We start from the raw sequence: 21,027 nt of genomic DNA, 5'->3' as shown, positions 1-21,027 counted from the left end.
AGTGACCACTTCTCAAAAGCCTCCTCAAATCTCAAAGGGGCCACTTTACCCACTCTGTAAGGCCCTCCTTCCCGTCTACCGCTTCTAACGGCGGCAGGAAAACGAGCATAAACCCGAACAGTAAACCCAGAAAAGCCAACAGGCAAAGTGTGTCATCTTCCGTGGCCCCTCGGGGTCACCCACGAAGACAAGCAACTTTCTCCCATACTTCTCGGTCTGCCTGCCTTCCCCACTCTCAGCTTTGAATGAGACGCAGGGAGAGGGGCGCGAGGGGCTCGGGGCTAGGGGAGGAGCCGCGAAAGCTGCCTCCGGGGGTGGGCCTGGACCCGCGCGGACAGAGAGGCTCCCCCCACTCCCCTCCCGGCGCTCCAGGAACGTCCCCGGTGCGTCCTGGGTCTGTCTGCGCGGAGTTCCCGGGGCGCGAGGGGAGGGGACTGGAGAGAGGAGGGCCGGGCAGCGGAGGGGAGGAGGCGGTGCGTGCCTCGCCTGCCAAAGGGAGATCCACTCCTCTGCGTGCGATTCCCGGCGCCCGCTCGCGGCCACGGCGCTCCGCCAGAACCGCCGCCGCGGACTCGCCGGGAGTGGGGGTCTCTGCTGGTGCCAGCCCGCTTCTGGAGACCCTCCGCCTCCTGCCGACTCCTGCTCTTCAGGTTGGGCCCCGGAGCTCTGCGGCCGTTAGGGACAGAGGCAAAGAAGGGCAGGACGGTCTGGTTTTTCGTGGATGTTCCCGCCCGAGAAAGACAGCAAGTTGTGTGTGCGCCCGGGACGCGGGAGGGAAGGGAGCCGCCGCCCTCCAGCCATGTAAGTAAAGCGCTTGGCTGCCCCGTGGGCGTGGGCTCCGCTGCTTTCTCCCGGGCTCCCTCTCTGCCCCAGAGCCGGAGTTGGGCTGCTCCCGGGTTCCGGACTTCCTGAGCTCGGCGGATCCGTCGGCTCTCCCTGCCAGCCGCGTCCGCTCTTGGCGTCTGCCTCCGGGGGGTGCTGCCTTCCCATCCTTATCCCCTCCCTTCACCCAGAGCCGGCTGGAAAATGCCTCTTGCCCCCTTTTAGAATGGAGGGATCATTGTGTGTCTCCATGGGTGAAGTGGCTGGGTGAGGCAATGGCAGGGGGCTAAATATGGGCTTGTCTTGGCGAGGGCGCCTCACCGCAGTTGGAGATGGGGGCCCCCTGCCCCACGCCACCCCCTGCTGGTCTTCTCCAGCCTCGTGGCCCAGATAGATCAACTTCAGCCACTGACTGCAGTTGACAAGATTAGAAAAAAAAAAGTAGTAGCCGGACCTCCGTTTTGAGTGACATCCAGAACTGAAAATGGGCGGTGGTTAGAGAAAAAACGGGTAGGGGCGAGTTGAAGAAAGGGGGGAATTTGCTGTGGACCCTGATAGCTAGAGTTAGGAGTCCTGGGGGTGGAACTCCTAGGGTGGAGAGGCTGTGTGCTTCTGTATTCGTTTCTTTATAGAAAGTGTGAGAAATGGTTAAGGAACTCTTTTCGAAAGGCTGGAGTGGAAGTAAATGTTCCTGGAACCATTTGGATGACTGGGGTTTGACGTAGAATACTGGGAAGTATGGATTGCTGTTCAGATTAGACAATCATTGAGTGGGAGAAATTATTCCAATAAAACTGTTGGAATCAATGAATCAGAACTGCAGACCCAAAATAAGTCATACACAGGCATTCTTTTACACTAGAAGATGTTAAGACTAAAGAAATTCTCAAATGCTGCTGAATGAGTACAAAGACTGTCTGGTAATAGTTCTGTAATGTGTGTGCGTCCGCAGACCATAATGCTTGTTAAATTTATGGTACTCTGCAATTGTGAAAAATTATCCTAATTAGTTTGTTTGGCTCATGCAGAGAGTTAATGCACCCTTAAAGGGACACAGAAAAGTTGCAACAAACTATGAGCACGAACTTGCAAGCCAAAAAAAGGAAACCATGGCATGGTTCATTTTATTTTCATTGTTTATTGCCAGTGAAAATGCTACATTACTTTTAATGTCAGGATATAATATATAGAATGAATTCATTGGCGTGTCAAATACAAATCAGGCGTTTCTTTAAGTAAATAGCTGTCAGAGTTAATTTGGAAACATTTATAGGAGATAAAGACATGAAAAAGCTTTGAGCTGGTTTGACAAAAATCAAGTTATGGAGAAGCTCATAGAGAGAATTAGTTCTTCCCACTTTTAAAGTGTTGAGGCAAGTCTGAATGTTTATCAATTGAAAATTGTAGACTAGCTGAAACAGTGTTGTCACTTCTTTTAATGCCTTTAATTTTTAATGTTTCCTGTTGTTTTATCAGGGACCGTCATCCTTAGTACAGAGGATGGAAAGCTGATGCCCAGTAAGACTGAAGATCCATTCGGCATTACAGAACTGTGGATTATCTGTGGGTCCCTGGTGATTTCACGTCTTCATTCACTCCTGCAGTCCCTGGACACTTACTTGGGGTCCTCATTGCCCTATCTGGTGAAAGATGGCATCCAGCCTGACTTGTACTGGAGTAATCTGGGCTTTGCTCTCTTTTCTTTGTGCTGCCACCTCCTGCGTGGGGTTCTTTATGCCTTACTGGCTCTGGGGATCACAGCTGGGCAAGCCTGTGTCCTTCGGTACCTTCCGGAGGTGCTCATATCCTGTGCATGATGAGAGTCGGCAGATGATGGTGATGGTGGAGGAATGTGGGCGCTATGCTTCCTTCCTAGGTATCCCCAGCGCAGAATGGAGGATCTGCACCATAGTGACCGGCCTGGGTTGTGGCCTCCTCCTCCTGGTGGCACTCACTGCCCTCATGGGTTGCTGTGTTTCCGACCTCATCTCCAGGACAGTGGGAAGAGTGGCTGGAGGAATTCAGTTTCTTGGGGGTAAGTGACTTGCTGAGCTTAAGTTGTTTACTGGAATCCCAAAGCAGTATTAAAAATTACGTTTCAGTTGTCTACTGAGATTATTATAAATGACACCTGGAATGCACAAGAGAAAGAGATTTGGAATGGCTTTGATGATAGGTTGCCAAAGTCAAGATTATTGTCAGAATTGCTTTACAGCTTCAAGAGTTCTTCATTTCTGTACGTATACATCACTGGCCTGCTAAGTGCCACCTATGTGAAACAGTAACATCTAGGTTGTTTGCAGTGTAGTAGGGGAGACAGTTTGGATTTTATAGCTTCTTGTTCTTTATGTTAAACAATAGGCAGTTAGATTATCTTTGTCTTCATGGAATCCTCAGGTCTTCAGAGGTAAACATTTCACAGAAAAGTGGAAAAGGGTTTTGATCCAACATTGTTATCATGAACCTCTAATACACTTTGGTGGATGCAAAATTTACTCTTGCCCAATCTTAAACTCTATTTCTAAATAAATGTTAACTCTTTGAAATGAGAGATCAGTTTTATATAGCAACTATGAACTTAACTATTCTACAGAGATAGCTATGTACTTAATTACCTTGTTAGGTCTTGACTTTCCTGGGTGCTCTTGCTGTGGAAAAAAAGAAAAGGGATATTTAGCAAACGACGTGTGCTTGTCCCAGACGGACTGGATAGTTTCACTAACGCCAGAAAAGGTTTGATTTTTACTTGGATTTCCTCCAGCGAGTATTGCTTCAATATCTCTGGTCATATGGTTTTAATTGTACTTTATGTATTTTCCACTGTGCTTTTCACCTCCATTCTTCAACCTGACTGGCTGAACTTGTCTGATTTACAGTCAACCCTGGTGAAATATGACAATCTCCATAGATAGTGCAGAGTGAAGGGAAACAGGAAGCCTGGAAAACTGATACAATGTATTTGGAACTTCATTACAAAGTAAAGGTCTGTTACTCTCCCATTTGGTGTTCTCTTACAGTCTTTTGTGAAGAATCCTGAAGAAGAAAAACAAATTAAAAATGAATAGTTGTGAGATAGTCTCCCCGTATTAGAGAACCCCAATGGATTATTTCAGATTATTTAATATAAAACTAACATTTTAAGTAATGTTTAATTCTTGTGCTGCAAATGCAAGTGGCAAAGTTTTGTGTTTTGAAATGAGATAGAAAGTTTTGTTTTGAAGGGAGATAGAACTGTCCATTCTTTCCTTACTAATGTAACTTTGTTCTCATTTGGTTTTTTTCCCATTGGTTTTGCATCTTAGTCCCTCCCTGGAGGCAGTGTGGGGGACCTACCTGTCCTCTCTTTACATCTTCAATGTTTAACACTGACAAAAGTCTTGCATGTGATATAGATATTTACACAGATATGTTGTTAAAACTGTTAGGAAACCTGAAGAAGTTGCTGTGGAAAGTGGAAATGTAAATTCAGAGTTTGAAAACTTACCAATTTTAAGAATAGAATTAATGCCAAGAGTATTTAAAATATTTTTCTGTAAGAATAAACTTGGTCTGCTGTTTGTGTTTCACTTGGCTCAGGAAAAATGCTTAGGCAGTTTCATTTTCTCCTCTTATGGTAAATATTACTTTCCATTTTTCCTTCATTTTAGGGCAGGGCCTGCTATTATTTCCGGCAGAACAGGAAAATGCTTACAAAGAGAAATCAGTTTTTATTGATTATCTTTAAACGTGTAATGAAGGAAGGCAACAGGAAGTGAATCTGAGACCCATGAGATTTATGGTTCCCTCTCTAAGCTGTGTATAGATTTTTTTTTGAATTATATAGAGCTAAATGTTCTACTTTACAGAATACCAAAGGGGACAGACAATTGGGGAAATTATATATATTTTTAAAGAACCGTGTTTTTTTCTTTGTGTGTACTTTTCATGAACTCTGGCTTGGTAGGAGTTACTGACATTAAGCTAAAAGTATAATTTGTTAATAGCAGCAGGCCTGGCGCGGTGGCTCACACCTGTAATCCCAGCACTTTGGGAGGCCGAGACGGGTGGATCACGAGGTCGGGAGATGGAGACCATCTTGGCTAACATGGTGAAACCCCGTCTCTACTAAAAATACAAAAAAATTAGCTGGGCGTGGTGGCAGGTGCCTGTAGTCCCAGCTACTTGGGAGGCTGAGGCAAGAGAATGGTGTGAACCTGGGAGGCGGAGCTTGCAGTAAGCCGAGATCGTGCCACTGCACTCCAGCCTGGGTGACAGAGCGAGACTCTGTCTCAAAAAAAAAAAAAACACACAACAAAACAACAACAACAACAAAATGTGTTAGTAGCAGCTGGTATTCTCCCATTTCTCAAAAGTATTTCTTATACTGGCAAAAATAATTCTGGATGTAAAATCTAAGAGGGTTTTACAGAATCTCATCTCTCAAGGGTACAAGTAAACATACCATTACCAAAGATAACAGTAAATTTAGAATTAAAAAATAACTTGAAACATGGAAAAGGTTTTAAAGAATCCCTGTTTATCACTGTTACTTAATGGGAGACTAGATGACCAAAAAAAAAAAAAAAAACTTTGAAAAGAATTCCCTAGGTAAGTTTTCATAATAGTTTAGGTTTTATTCACGAAAACTTATGCAGTAAGAAATTTTATTTTAATAAATTTTTCTTATGATGGGCTGGGTTTCATAAAGACTCGGCAGGGTGCCAAACCAGTGAGTTCTCTCAATCTCATAGACTGCCATGTTTCAGAAATGTAATCAGCATACAAGGAACTTTGCTATGAGGCAGATTCTCCTGCTAAAAATGATATGCCCAGGAGGGTTATGTTTAGCTAAAGTTAGGCTGCTCCAAAAACAACAGGAAGCAGGAGAACGGCAAAATACAGAGGCATCCTGCTTAACCCCGCCTGCTGTGTCTAGAGTTTGCACATATGGTGTAACATCAGGCAGTAAAACCCCTGCAGTGCTTTGGAACAAGTTAAAGGACAAAATGTCAAACTTAATTCTGAATCTTCTTGCTATGGTTGGTTAGAGGTTAAAATGTCAGCTGTCAACTGATAGAGCAATGTAAAATGGGGCTGCCATATATGGATATTTTTTTACCTATGGTAGGAATACCTCAAGGGGTCAATGACTATCACTTTTCCTGTGGTAATCTGTACAGAAAATTGAATTGCCACCATCTCCATTTCATATTATAAGGTATGTTTATGTCCTAACTTAAAAGAACCCATGTGGGTTGAGTTACCCTCAACTGAGTTTTTAAAAGGCATGTAGAGAGGCTGTGGGAAATACAACATAAAATAAAAATGTTACCATGTATATAGTGTGGTAAGGATGCTAGGAGAAAATAGAGACTTTAATGTTTTTGATTGGTGAATATAAAATTTTGTGCTTTCAAATACCGTTTTAGTCATTAAGGACTTTAACAGAATTAAAAAAAATTAATATCAAACTTTTTGATGCACCTATTAGTAAGATTTACATGCCCTGTAAATGATACACGTAAGAACATTGTAAAGGCATATTAAGTGTATTTATAAGTTCTGTCAGGTGGTGCTTGCAAATGTCAGAATCTGAATGGGTACATTTCATCTTAAGAAACTGCTGGTGCAGTAATGAGGAAGTACCAAAGAGAGTCCCAGATTTATATTATTCCACGTTTAGTTTGATCATTTGTCGTATATACATATGAAATGCGTGTGGAGTGCTAACCAGCAGCAAACCATTACCTTTCCAGCTTAGACACTGTTTTGTTCTAAGAAGCTGGAGGAGATCATCTCAACTAATTGATAGTTAAGTGCTGCTGAAGACAGTGACGATGTCAGAATATTTCTTTGAGCATCCCTTGCTCTGTGTTCTGAAAGTATCATTGCCTTTTCAGAGTCTACCTACTGTGGAGTTCCACCTGGGCGTGTCTTTCATGGCTTGAGCGAGACTGCTTGGGACTCTCCTTCCCTTGCTTGACATGCCATGTTATGCTTTTCTTTATAGCCAAACTCTCCGCCACGTGACAGCTGAGTAATAAGCTAAATAATGAGTGTTGGCATATTAATGGGCATAGTGGCTTTCTGTGACCGTGTCTTAACTGAAAACAGTTGCTCTAATTTAAAGAAATGTAGGGACTCTTCTTAGGCCACTTAGGGAAGCAGGCAGGCGTCTTTTTTTTTTTTTTTAATGATGCCTTATAGATTACGATAATAACTACTCTTGTTTTATTTGGCTCACTGTAACCTATGATAGAAGGTCCAGGTGAGTTGTCTTGAGTTTTAAGCCAGCAGTTTTTAAACTCTAGTATGCATAAGAATCACCTGCGGGACCTTTTAAACCATGGATTGCAGAATTTCTAAATCAGTAGATTTGGTGGGGTACCTGATAGTTTGCACGTCTAACACGTTCTCAGGTGATGCTGCTGCTGCTGGTTCAGACACCACACCTTGCAAACCAGGTTCTAAGTTAACCATTTCCTATTTAAGAAAATGAGATTTCTGGTAGATGGCTTACTTTCAGAACTGAGTTAAAGTGTCGTCGTGTCATAATCTGCTATAAACCTCTCTAAAATTGCACTATAAAGGGGTCTACCTCTGTAGTTTGGTACTGATTTAGCACATTCTTGTTCCGTTTCTCTTAGTTCTTGTCACAACAAATTGTATGGAATTCTCTCTTAATACATGTTATATATATACATACATACATATATATGTTATAATATATGTATTATACATAACATTTCCTTTTATTTATCATTTTCTTATATCAGACACAAGATTTTATATATGAAGAATTCAAAATGAGACTTTAATACAACTTCTGAAGTTTGCATGCAGTGGATTTTCAGTAAGAAATTGTTAATTGAAAGATATTAATACCATACTATAGACCATAGGGATGGTCCTGGACAGCCCTTGGCCAACTCTGTACAGTCATATACATCTTGGAAATATAGAATGATTAGGCCAGAAGGGCACCCTAGGAGCCAGTCCTTCTGAATTTCTCTAGCAAGGTAGAATGGCACTTAAATCAGCTTTAACTAATGAAAAGATCTCCTGGTCTTCAGCATCTTTGGGGAAGAAGATGATAAACTCTTGCTCAGTGGTCATACTTTTCTAGGGCCACAGACCATGCCTTTCATCACAACCACCAACACCGATAATATAGAGGAGCGAGCTTGAGATGGAGGCCTACATGGTGAAACAGTGGGAGTGGGGCTTTGCCAGCCAGGAAGGAGTGAAAGGGAGATGCACGCCAGGCGCAGTGGCTCACGCCTATAATCCCAGCACTTTGGGAGGGCAAGGCAGGCAGACCACCTGAGGCCAGGAGCTTGAGACCAGCCTGCCCAACATGACGAAACCCTAGCTCCACTAAAAATATGAAAGTCAGATGTGGTGGCATGTGCCTGTAGTTCCAGCTAATCTGGAGGCTGAGGCATAAAAATCGCTTGAACCCAGGAGGCCGAGGTTGCAGTGAGCCAAGATTGTGCCACTGCAGCCTGGGTGACAGAGCAAGACTCTGTCTCAAAAAAAAAAAAAAAAAAATGAAAGAAAGGAAGATACACTGCAGGCAGCTGACAGTGAGCACCAAAGAGAGCATGCACTCTAAGCTCAGGGTTTGTTAAAAGCAAGGTTGTTGAGGAATTAATAAATCTTTTATAATATAGATAACACAAAATTGTATATGTTTGTATCTAATGATGTTTTTAAATTATGTTTCCAGATTGTCATGGTCGCCAGTTTCGTTTTTTACGTATTTTTTTTTTCCTAAAAAGCTTGTTTTCTAAGCCTTAACATGAGAAAGATTTTCATTGTTTTGATGCTTTCCTATGAGGTTTCTAAGTTCTCCATATCAGGATTCAATGCAGTATTCTTTTTGTTGTTGTTGTTGCTGTTTTTTTGAGACGGAGTTTTGCTCTTGTCGTCCAGGCTGGAGTGCAATGGTGTGATCTTGGCTCACTGCAACCTCTGCTCTCCTGGGTTCAAGCGATTCTCCTGCCTTGGCCTCCCTAGTAGCTGGGATTATAGGCGTCTGCCACCATGCCTGGTTAATTTTTGTATTTTTAGTAGAGACAGGGTTTCACCTTGTTGGCCAGGCTGGTCTTGAACTCCGGACTTTAGGTGATCTGCCCGCCTCAGTCTCCCAAAGTGCTGGAATGACAGGCGTCAGCCAATGCACCCAGCCTCAATACAATATTCTTTTAGCTTTCTAGTAGGCTTAAAACTCACCAGAGAGATTATTCTATGTAAAGAGTCCAAGGCCTAACCCCAGAGAGACTGCTGGAAAGGTCTGGGTGGGGCCCAGGGAGCACTTTTGAACAAACTCCCCAGGTGTTTTAGACACAGATGGTCCACAGACCATATTTGGAGAAACACAAACCACTTTTATTTGCCTGAAACTTCATGTTGTACTGGTATTGGGATGTAGACTTACACCACTGTTAAGCTTAGAGTGAATCATCATTACCTCTGTAGTGGTCATTTTGGGGGTGTTGTGATTTGAGCTGCAGAACATAAGAATTGGTGTAGGAACAGATGCATTTATTGTTGGTTTTGCTTTTATATTGTTTGCTGACCTTAGGTGATGGTTAGCCTTGTATATACACTCATAAAAAAGAATGAAATGTTTTCCATGCTATACTTAGATGAGGACTGTATTTTGATGTATGACTCCAGGTACAAAGGGCAAACCCCACCATCATTCCCAATGCTGTATTTTTCCTCCTTCATCCTGCAACAATGTGATATTGCTGCTACATGTTCTGTTAGAGTGGGCTCAGATCTAGTTTCTTTTGGCCAAATGTATCAGCTTTTCCCTGTTTTGCGTTACTGTGTTTTACTTTTGAACTTTATGTTTTTGAAGTAAAAATAATAATCATAGTAAGTCTTAAAATGGTGGGATATAGAGTTTTCCATTATACTTGGACTTATTAGCGGCTATGCAACACTTTTTTGCTAGAATTATTTATTTTTGACATGGTTCAGTTCTCCATTTACTTTAGGCAGAGTAGAGTCTTTCTAAGAGAATTGTTTGATTTTTAACTTACTTCCCTTAGTTTCCACCAGCAAACACAGCCATAGCCAGATACCCCTGAGGCCATGGTCAGTGTGGATCAGTTAGCCTCACTAACAGAGTGAAATGCAAATTGTTGACCTATCTTGTGAAAACAAATTGTTAGTCACAAAGGAAACCAACTGAGAAATGTAAATTCATAACCATTTCCGTAGAAAGAACTCAAAAACCACACTCAAGAGATCTTTACATCATTCTATGTATCATATATATTTACATATCAATGATACATCATTCTATGTAAGTATGATGAGATGCATACAATTTGCACTCCACACAAAGTCATCACTGTTATACACTCTGTATTTGAACTCTCCAGGTTGGCAAGGGTGTCTTATTGTGTGGGTGTTGGTTATAATCAGAAAGCATAAAAGCAGCAACTCAAAACTTGTATTCTTGGATGTCACAAGAATTGATCTTGTTGCTCCCTTGAAGCATCAGCCTTAAGTGAGTTCTGAGGAACATTAATTCCTGGGTGTACCAATAGGTGCTACCAGGAAAAAGTAAAACAGTTTTAGGGACAAGTAGATTTGAGAAGCCCTTGGTTTTGGAAAGTTAATAGATTCATTGCAGCAGAACTTCACAGAGCTTTTGGTGTGTTGATGCATATTGCCAATCTCCTAGATAAAATGGGCGGGAATATAGGATTCAGTATTTACCTAATTTATTTGAGTCCTGCACCCTGAAGGGACCCTTGAGCTGTGGAACATATTCAGTTTTCATTTCACCTCAGTGAAGCAGGTGGTTAATTTTTTTTTAACAGATGAGAACACTGAATTTTAGAGCATGAAAACCAAAGTTATCCCATTAGTTACTGACTAGGCTGTGAATACCATCACCACAATATTAAAAGTGCTGATTAAACTTCTACTTTATATTATATTTAGAATTCAGAATTTTTGTTCACCGTGAATAAATCTCAACATAAGGGAATATTCTTATTGTCTCTTTGGCCCTCAGTTTATGCTTCTGGTATGACTGAAATACTTATAATATGATATAGCAACTTTTTGCCAATATTCAAAAATTATATTACAAGTTAATATTAATAACGTAATGTGTAATAGAGAGGCCATTTGGGGAGAATGCCAAAATATCTGACCAAAGCAAGCATACTGTCTTTTAAAAATTATTTAACAGATGATCATGTGCTGGGTAAATTTCCTGGTGTAGACACCCACTGCTGGAAGCCTTTGTAATAATCCTTTGTGAAGGTAAATGATAATGTTAATTCCAAAGGACATATTGCTTAGATAACAAAACCAAAGGCTTTGTGTCTCTCTTTAAAAAGGAAGGATAATGTCCTACTTTATTGATCTGGATCAATAAAACAAATAGAAGTTTTAGCTATATCATAATAAAAAAAAGTCAAACTTCTCAGAGATTTTTTTTTTTTTTTTTTTGAGACTGAGTCTCCCTCTGCCGCCCAGGCTGGAGTGCAGTGGCCCGGATCTCAGGCTCACTGCAAGCTCTGCCTCCCGGGTTCATGCCATTCTCACTGCCTCAGCCTCCCGAGTAGCTGGGCTACAGGCGCCCGCCACGGCGCCCGGCTAGTTTTTTGTATTTTTTAGTAGCGACGGGGTTTCAACCGTGTTAGCCAAGGATGGTCCTCGATCTCCTGACTCGTGATCCGCCCGTCTCGGCCCCCAAAGTGCCTGGGATTACAGGCTTGAGCCACCGCGCCCGGCCTCTCAGAGATTTTTAAATGGTCATTTTTAGAGCCTCATGGTGTTGGATAAAACATTGCCAAGTTCTTGTCATTAATATTGTTATTATTGGTGATTTAGCAAAATCTGGGCTGGGCATGGTGACTTACATCTGTAATTAATCCCAGCACTTTGGGAGGCCGAGGTGGGCAGATCATGAGGTCAGGAGTTCGAGACCAGCCTGAGCAACGTGGTGAAACCCCATCTTTACTAAAAATACAAAAATTAGCCAGGTGTGGTGGCACGCACCTGTAATCTCGGCCACTCAGGAGGCTGAGGCAGGAGAATCGCTTGAACCCAGAGGCAGAGGTTGCAGTGAGCCGAGATGGGGCCACTGCACTCTAGCCTGGGCAACAAAATAAGACTCCATCTCAAAAAAAAAAAAAAAAAAACCAAAAAAACCAAAAAACCAATTTATCTGGTAGATGTCATTCCAGTTAGTGATTTGCTCTTATAATTTGTGAAATTGAGATTGTAAGCTCCAGAGCTGACTTGCTTATCACTTCAGTAAATAATTACCCTCCATGGGTCTTCGAGTTTTAATAATCAAACAGCACCAGGTATCTTGATGTACTAAAGCATGTATAAAATATTGTTGGATAAAAAAGAAAGTTCATTTTACGGTTCTCTGTTTTTCTTATCTCTTCAAATAGGGTAGGAGCTATGACTTATATTTTTATTCTAGCCCTGCAGTGACTGGAATAGTAAATGACACCTTATATATCCAATTAATACTTGATGTGTTCTTTAGCTTTAATTATTTATTAGTGACACTTGTATCTTCAAGGTGTGACCTTATTCTTCTGTACCTCATGGGAATATTTCAAAGATAAAAGGAAGTAATGCTACCAATGTGAAGATATTTAAGCAATATCTCCTTAGAACTGAGGTTCCTGCATAATGTTAGCTCTTTGGAAAAAGTGTTTAGTCGTCATGTATGTTGAAACAATGCTGTGTCACACTACAGTTCTCTCTTCAAGCACATTTTAAAAACTCTGAATAATTCTGCAATAAACAAACCAGCTTAAGTTTATTTAACCCTTTGTTTCACAAACTTACTTGGGAATGGCAGGGCCCTATTTACTTGTAATATGCATTAACATCTCTTTGAATTAATGGTCAACAGAATAAACTTTGGGAAATACCAAGTGAAAGTATGTTGTAAATCCAGGGGACTGGTGGTTAAGGGCATTTACTTATCGAGCACCCACTGTATGTCAAATAATGTGCTATGTGTTGGGGTAAAAATTGGGTTCCTGCTGTTGCTGAGCTCACGGTGTTATAGAGGAAACCAACGTGCGAGGTATAATTACAATACAAGGACTCATGATATGTAACACACGCACTTCTGTGTTTTGCTCAGACAGTGATCAACTGGTGAGGCTCACTCTGCAGCCACGTGAGGGGCTCAGCAGCCTCACACACTGTGTGCCACTCATTTTCCATCCCGCCCTTTCCCTGCTTGGTTGTAAATCACAAGGACCACGTTCCTGGATGCCTTAGCATCTGGCATCTGGACATCCGGCCAGTGGGAGGTACTTTTGGAAGACAAAAGGAGACTGGAAGAATCCAGGGTATTTCTCCTTCTCTTGCTTTTCCTTGCACAATTTTGTGGGCATGGTTCTCTCCTCCTAGAAAGCCCTGCCCTTCATGGTCCCAGCTCTCATCAGAAAATCACGACATGATCCTACCCTGGTCAGCAACCCAGGCCTCTCATCACTAGTAGTGCCTTCTTATGTCAATATCACTCCTATCTAATGGACAGCAATAGTTTTCTGTTGATGCTACTTTCTGGGTTGCCTCTTTAGCTCCTGTTTGGCCTTTTAGCTCTTCCATCATCTGTGGAACCAATTTCTTGTACAACATTCTCTGTGTTTGAAATATCTAGGATGATTTCGGCTTCCCTGGCTGGACCCTGGGTGAAACGCAATATATAATTCAAATTCATACTGTCGCCAAGGCAGTATGGAGGATTGTGTCCTGCTATGACCTTTTAGGATTTTTGGTGACTAGACCAAAATCATAGATGTTTAATCTAGGAATGTCCAGGGTGCACTGGAGTATGAACAAAATGCTGTGGGTGTGCAGGGCAGGAGTGACATTGTGTCTGGGAATGTGTCATAGCAGAGGTGCTAGTTGACCTGGGTCTGGTGAGCAGACAGCCTCCTCAACGTTCAGACAGGGGAACATCAAGTCCTCAAAGCCAAGGAATTGTAAAGAGATCTGATGGGAGTTCAGGGAATGGTAATGAATTTACGACAAGGTATGGGGTGAGAGTGATGTGACAGGGACTAACGTGGACAGGACAGATGGAGTCAAGTTATGAAGGCCCTGATTTATGTTCCAGGCTGAGGATTATTTTTTTTGAGACGGAGTTTCGCTCTTGTTGCCCAGGCTGGAGTGAGGTGGTACAATCTCGGCTCACTGCAACCTCTGCCACCTGGGTTCAAGCAGTTCTCCTGAGGCAGCCTCCTGAGTAGCTGGGATTACAGGTGCATGCCACCACGCCTGGCTAATTTTTGTATTTTTAGGAGACACAGGGTTTCACTATGCTGGCCAGGCTGGTCTTGAACTCCTGGCCTCAGGTAATTTACCTGCCTCGGCCTCCCAAAGTGCTAGGATTACAGGCGTGAGCCACCGTGCCTGGCCCCAAGCTGAGGATTCTGTATTTAACTAAATTGAAGCTTTTGAGTGGCTATGGGTGCAACTGACTTAGGAACTATATATCTAGTAGCAGTGAGGAGCAGAGATTGGTTTGGGGAACATTAAAAACGGAAAAGGCAGTTACAGGCCTGTTATAGCAATGTCTGCCAGCGTTGGTGAGAATCTCAGTGAAGCTGTGGGAATAGAGAGAAAAGGAGTTTGAAGAAATTTCTGAAGTAGAGTCAAGCTCTGCTGTCACAATGCATATTTTTAGATGAATAGATGAATGAATGAATATCTCAGTAATTTTATATCTCTGTTTATATAAGTAGCCAGCATTTTCTTTTTTTCTTTCTATTACCTCAAAAGTTAACCAAAAGGGGGAAAGAAAATACAATAAATTACAACTGCTTTGGCTTTCAGTGGTTATTTTTTAAAGTAGTAAATATTGTTGTTACCATGGTATGTAGATGTGACTTATACAGCTTTACAATGTGCATATCTCTGATTTTAGAATCATTTGCACAGTGGTCTGCATGTAAGCATGTGTTACTAACAGTCCAGCACAGCTGGGGGCTTAAAGGGGGCATATTGATGACAATTAAAGCAGCTGACAGTGTCACTGAACTTCACTGCTTCACACAAAAAGACGTTCTTTTTTTCTTCCTAAAAATGCAGGAAATACTGTGATATATATAGCTATTATATATAGCAGCGAAGAGCAGTATATATGTACACACACAAAATAATTGGGTGTAAGAGTGATTTTATACATCTCATTTTCATAAACAATTTGATATTTTCTTTTTTTTTTCCTCCATGTTTTAATGGATCTATTGTTATTTTATTAGTCTAGAGATCTGCTGGGAGTTCAGGGAATGGAAAAAGATTTATGACAAGGTATGGGGTAAGAGTGCCCCATTTATTTTTTGAGAAAAATCTAGTAGATTTTAATCATAGCTAAAGTTAAAATGTCCTAACTTTTGTTAGGTTAAGCATCCTGCAGTAGCTGTTAGTGGCTTCCTTTTTGCCCAAGAAGGATGTCTCATAACACGATACATAATACTATGAAAAGAAAAACTTTTGACAAGTTGAATTTAATAGCTTATTTGACCAAAGAATGGTTCTCCAATCAGGCAGCCCTCAGAACCAAAGGAGGCTCAGAGAGTCCCATTGGGCAAACAGGTGGGCAGAGAGCATTTATAGACAGAAATGGAAGTGAGGTACAGAAACAACTTGATCAACAATTTGACATTTTAAATTATACCTATATTTTACTTATAAAGAAATAAATGAATGTTATTTATCAACTTGTTTACCATTGAAAATTACTGTCAGTTACCTGTAGTAAATTGATCTTTTAGTCTGGAGACCTAATAGATTTGCTTTCACAGCTTATGTTAGTTGTATTACAGCTATATATTAAAGTATAGCAAATAAACTAGCTATCCCTTGATTGTTGTCTATGAGTTAATACTCATGGTATGTCCCAAGAGCCAGTTGCACTGAAGGCCATGACACACAAAATGTACTCTTGTCAATCTAGTGTAATTTATAGTTCTCATATATTTGCCGTATCACATTTTTGGGAAAAGCAACGTGCCTGTAAACTGGAAAATGTTATGATTCTGTGATAAAATGTAATCCTCATTTGATATTGTGCTCCTTAGCAAGACTCACTATGTATGAGGCATGGATTTCCTAGATGTTTCTGTGTATTCCCTCAAGCTCCAGAAGCTGTATTAAAAGCACATACCCCTAATGCCATCTTATGATGAGATTATCCTATTTGCCCTCTCAGTAATCCACTAATGCACCTTCCATGTGGGTGTATTGGGGTGGTGTGGGGTGCAATTGGGTACACACATAAAGCAGGGGACTCCTTACAGGACTGTGTCATTTCAACATGTGTGTGACTGGAAAGTGGGAACCTAGGTACACGGCCAGAGTCACCATAGACTTCTCACTCTTGGCAAAACTTGGCTCCCCATAACAATCCAAGCTCCTTGTATTATTTCTTCTTCCTGGCTGTGTGTGCACAGTTGTTTTGGGTAGAAGTATGAGATTCTTCCATGTTCTCTTCATGTCTAGAAGGGAACTACAATGGAGTCATTATTTTCTGCAGTTTGGTATATGTTGGAATGTTGTTTTTGTTGTTGTTTTGCCTTTCTTACTTGGGTTTGCATTACCCAATCTAAAGGGAAAATTATAATCCTAGACATTAAGGCTGTTCCTTTAAAAAGTCTATAGTCAGGTCTATGTAAGAATTGTTTACCATAACATTACTCTAAAGAAGAATGTTAACTCTAGTCTTAAAGGAAGTTACCCTGGTACACACTAGATATAAAAACATAAAGAAAAAATTAACGTATATACACACACACACATATACACACACATATATATGTATATATGTGTATATATATATAAAAATATTTATTTTTTGAGATGGAGTTTCACTGTTGTTGCCCAGGCTGGAGTGCAATGATGCGATCTTGGCTCACCACAACCTCTGCCTCCCGGGTTCAAGTGATTCTCCTGCCTCAGCCTCCTGAGTAGCTGGGATTACAGGCATGCGCCACCATGCCCGGCTAATTTTTGTATTTTTAGTAGAGACGGTGTTTCTCCATTTCATCAGGCTGGTCTTGATCTCCCAACCTCAGGTGAAATGCCTGCCTCGGCCTCCCAAAGTGCTGAGATTACAGGCGTGAGCCACCATGCCCGGCCATTGGTTCTTTGTTTTTATTCACTTATTCAACAAATGTATTTTAGGTGCCTACTACGTATCAGGCTCTGCTCTAGGCCCTGGACATAGAATGCTGCTCAGAAAAGTCTGGTTCTTGCCTACTAAGAATCTAAATCTAGTAAGAGAGACCAACATTAATCAAATTCTCCCCAAAATGAAAGTATAATTGCAGACATAATAAATGTTAGAAAGAGAAGATATGTCACAGGCAGGCATGACCTAGATGGATGCCAAGGAAGACATTCCTAAGGAAGTCAGGCTTGAGTTGAGGCCTGACATGGAGGAGGAGGGGAGGGAGCCTCTCAGGGAGGGAACAGCAGGGACAAGACAAGGCGCTTGGGTGTGAGGGAGCAAGTTGCCTTCTAGGCACGCTAGACCAGAGGACATGAGGAAGGATGGGTCAGATGAAGCTGGAGAGGGAGGCAGTGGCCAGAAGGACTTGCGTTGAGGATTGGTTCAGGATATTTATGAGGTCAAAAGCCAATGAAGAGGTAAAGAGGTATGAACCAGGAGGTGCTGTTTATCCCTATACTTGCTTGCATGAGAAGTTTGTTCATTTAGGCAAACCATAGGAGGGTTAACTTGGGGGTTTGTTGGCTGGAAGACACCTGGATTCTTTCACTTACACTAGTCCTTGTGAGGTAGAGGTAACCATTATTGTAATTTGGAAAGAGAAAATGTCATGGAATTTCTCTACGTATTGTTTGAATGTGTAAGTTAACTCTGGCGTCTAGGTATTTGATTAGGAGGTACAACTGTTAGAATTTTGCACCCAGCTGTATGTGATAGCTCACACCTTTAATCCTAGCACTTTGGAAGGCTGAGACCAGTGAATTGCTTGAGCCCAGGAGTTCAAGACCAGCCTAGGCAATATGGCAAAACCCTGTTTCTACAAAAAATACACAAAAATTATCCAGGTGTGGTGGCATGTGCCTGTGGTTCCAGCTACTCGGGGCTGAGGTGGGAGGATCAGTTGAGCCTGGGAGGCAGAGGTTGCAATGAGCTGAGATTGTGCCACTGCACTCCAGTCTGGGTGACAGAGCAGGACCCTGTCTTAAAAAAAAAAAAAAAAAGAATTTGGCATCCTGTACATTTTCTTCATAAAATATTTTATGCTTGTGATAACTTAATTTTTGCAATTAGGTGTATAACGTCTTTCTTCTCTGATTGTAACTCCCCTAGGTCAGAGGTCTGTTTTAATCACCACGCTGTTTCCAGAGCCTTCCAAAGTGCCTGGCAGAGAATGCAATAATTTGCTGTCTGCCTGAGACTTAATATAATATGACCTCCTTGAAAAACTGTTGCATATATACTTTTAACCCAGTTCAATTTTGAAGCTATTGATCCAGTTTCTACTTTGCAGAATGGCAGATGCTAGGCCTTGTGTTGAATAATGACTTAAATATGACAATGTCTGTCTTCAGGAGGCTCAAAATCTGGTGTGTGGAATTGTACAGACAAATGATGCAGCTGCTAAGATGATTGCTGTTTGTTTGATATCCTCGAGATCCCGTAAGATACATATATTGGGTAAGCTATGGAAAAAGGTCATCTGTCTGCCTTAGGCAAACTCAGTTGCAGCGCCTGAATCCTTTCTCCTCAATCTTCAGCGTTGCCATTAAAACCACACTCCGCCAAAAGCGCCAAGCAGGGGGTACATTCAGCTCTCTTGAATATTTTGCTACTGATTAAATTCTTGCATTGTGAAATGCCTTCCCATTGGTTGGGGGTTAGCTGTGGCAGCCACATGATCATTAAATTTCCATCCTCTCCCCCATCCTGCTTTATAGCGTTGGTTCTGCATTGATTTCCTTAATGACCTTACCCTCCAAATCCCCTAGCTTGATACAATTCTCACTGGACTGCAGTTCACACGGTTGGGTCTTGTCACCCTTTTCTTAGTGATCTGCGGAATGAGACCCTGGACTCTGGGACATGTAAGACAGAAAGAGAGCGAGACTTAAGATGGGATGAGAAATGCAGTTGATGTGACTTGGCAATTGATTGTCATGTGAGATTATGCATCAGTAGTAGCAGCTCTCTATTTTCAAGTTCGTGTGCCCCCTAGAATGAGGCCGTTGCTTTTGGAGACTGATGTGTCTACAGGAGGCATGATTTAGGAAGCAAGGGGATGAGTTGAGTTCTGGACAGCTTTCGGTTCAAATTCTGTAGGAACTTTAAGGTGGAAGGCCAAGTGGACAGTTGGAAACACTGGACATAGATCTCATGAGAAAGATCAGGGTAAAATACATAGATTTATAAAAATAGTGTTTTGAAAACCTTCATGTGAGTAGATACTACTTCCTTTACTCTTAAAAACACATGGCTTTTGAATCTTGACATTTTCTTTTACATTTGACTCTACTGGTTGAAAGGCAAGCTCCTAACTGTGTCTACTTTAATCATTAATTGTAAGCCTCCCCTCAGATAGTACCAGCTGCTTAACAGTTACTATGCCGGTGGACCAGGATGATGGAGAAGTTTGTACTTTATAGGAATAGCACTATTTTTTTGGTTTGTTTTTGGTCTGGAACAGATTGCAATAAAAATCGAAGTAGGAAAAAATTGCGATGTTCATTAACAAAAGATGCCTTGGGGGAAAGCAGAATCTAGAAGTGACGCGATGAAGAGAGTTGTGAGAAAAAGAAGAAGAGCGAACGCCCCCACAACCCGAGAAAACGCGGCCCGGCGGAATCGAAAGTGAGAGATGGGTCCTGCTGTCCCTTCTTCTCTGTTGTGTCTTTTGTTGTTGTCCGTGCGCATGCTGAATATTTTAATTTCTTCTTCTTCTTCTTCTTCTTTTTTTTTTTTTGGTCTCATGCATAAACATGGTATTCTATTTTGATCGCCTGGTGGAAGAAAGTCAGTTCATTTATCTCATCCACCCACTGGTGGCTATCCTGATTATAGCCTCCTGGTAGGAACCATTTAAAATTCAATTTGGCTGTCTGTGCCCTTGGTGCTCAGTAGGTTTCATTAAATTACACAGCAGTGAGCTCTTCTTCCCTGTGTGGCACCTTTTGATGTACATTTGACTTCAGTGTAATTTCAGACAATTGTACTTTGTATGGAGTGGTTTTACCATAATAATCTTGCAGTCCAGATAGGGCAGATCTGGAAATCTGACTCTGATGGGATTCTAAGATGGTGGAAAATATTGGACCAGGGAAATATTTTCATTTCTCTATACTTTCCTTATTTAGCTTGTTAGGCTTGTAGAGTTTGGCAGATTGTTTCTGTAGTATTACTTACAGCATGAGATTAGAATAACATTTTCCCCCCATGTGGGATGCTTTAGGATTTTACATGCAGTCAGATTCCAGAAAAAACTGTTTCCTTGAGTCTGTAAGTAAAATTAAGTGTTAGTACTTTTTTTCTTGTATTAGCAAGTCTTAAAGTACTGCCTTTATTCTTGTGTTCACATTACTCGATGGCCACGTGTTGTTGTGCAAAGCAAACAAACAGAGAATTCTGGACAGACAGGGTTAAATTCTGCCACACATCAGCTTCCTGGTTCTGGACAAGTTACAGACTCTTGGCCTCCTGTCCTTTGTAATAATTCTGTTAACTCTTTGAATTTTTGTGAAATTTAAATACATATAAGTTACCTAATATCAGGCCTGATAAAGTAGATTCCCAATAAATGGTTGCTATTACTAACAGTTGGTTACATAAATATTTATTGAATCCTGCTCTGTGCTAGGCAACATTCTAGATACACTGGGGATAAGGTAATGAACAGAAGCAGACCAAGAAAGAAAAGTAAATAATTATAAAGAACTGTAAAGGCAGAACTACAAACAAAGGACTTTGGTTCTATTTTCATCTACTTTTACTTCTCTATTGCTTTCCCATTGCATTTCCTTAGCTAGCTGATTTTTGAAGTTGTAATGTTCTTATTGGTAGGTGACTTCTTATTCAGGACCTGGTAATTCTACTGTGTTACTAGGTATATTTGACCTCCACAGATCATAATTTGGGATGCCATGCAGATATCCTTATGCATGTTCTCAGTGTCTGGACAGGTTTTTTTTTTTTTTTTTTTTTTTTTT

General features: G+C 41.4%; 1 protein-coding gene across 1 annotated transcript in view; it reads left to right on the top strand.

The window, feature by feature from the left end:
* The first annotated feature begins 465 nt into the window (after positions 1-465).
* LHFPL6 (LHFPL tetraspan subfamily member 6) overlaps positions 466-21,027 on the top strand; it is a 272,648-nt gene continuing 252,086 nt past the window's right edge. Inside the window, exons 1-2 of the mRNA XM_017854155.1 lie at positions 466-801; positions 2,299-2,857. Coding sequence (XP_017709644.1) covers positions 2,473-2,857 — 385 coding nt within the window. The 5' untranslated portion in view covers positions 466-801; positions 2,299-2,472. The remainder of the gene's footprint in view (positions 802-2,298; positions 2,858-21,027) is intronic.

This window comes from Rhinopithecus bieti, unplaced genomic scaffold (genome assembly GCF_001698545.2).
Source record: "Rhinopithecus bieti isolate Rb0 unplaced genomic scaffold, ASM169854v2 scaffold_35538, whole genome shotgun sequence".
NCBI lineage: Eukaryota > Metazoa > Chordata > Mammalia > Primates > Cercopithecidae > Rhinopithecus > Rhinopithecus bieti.
The sequence above is the reverse complement of the archived record's forward strand: the minus strand, read 5'-3'. Positions and strand labels throughout refer to the sequence as shown.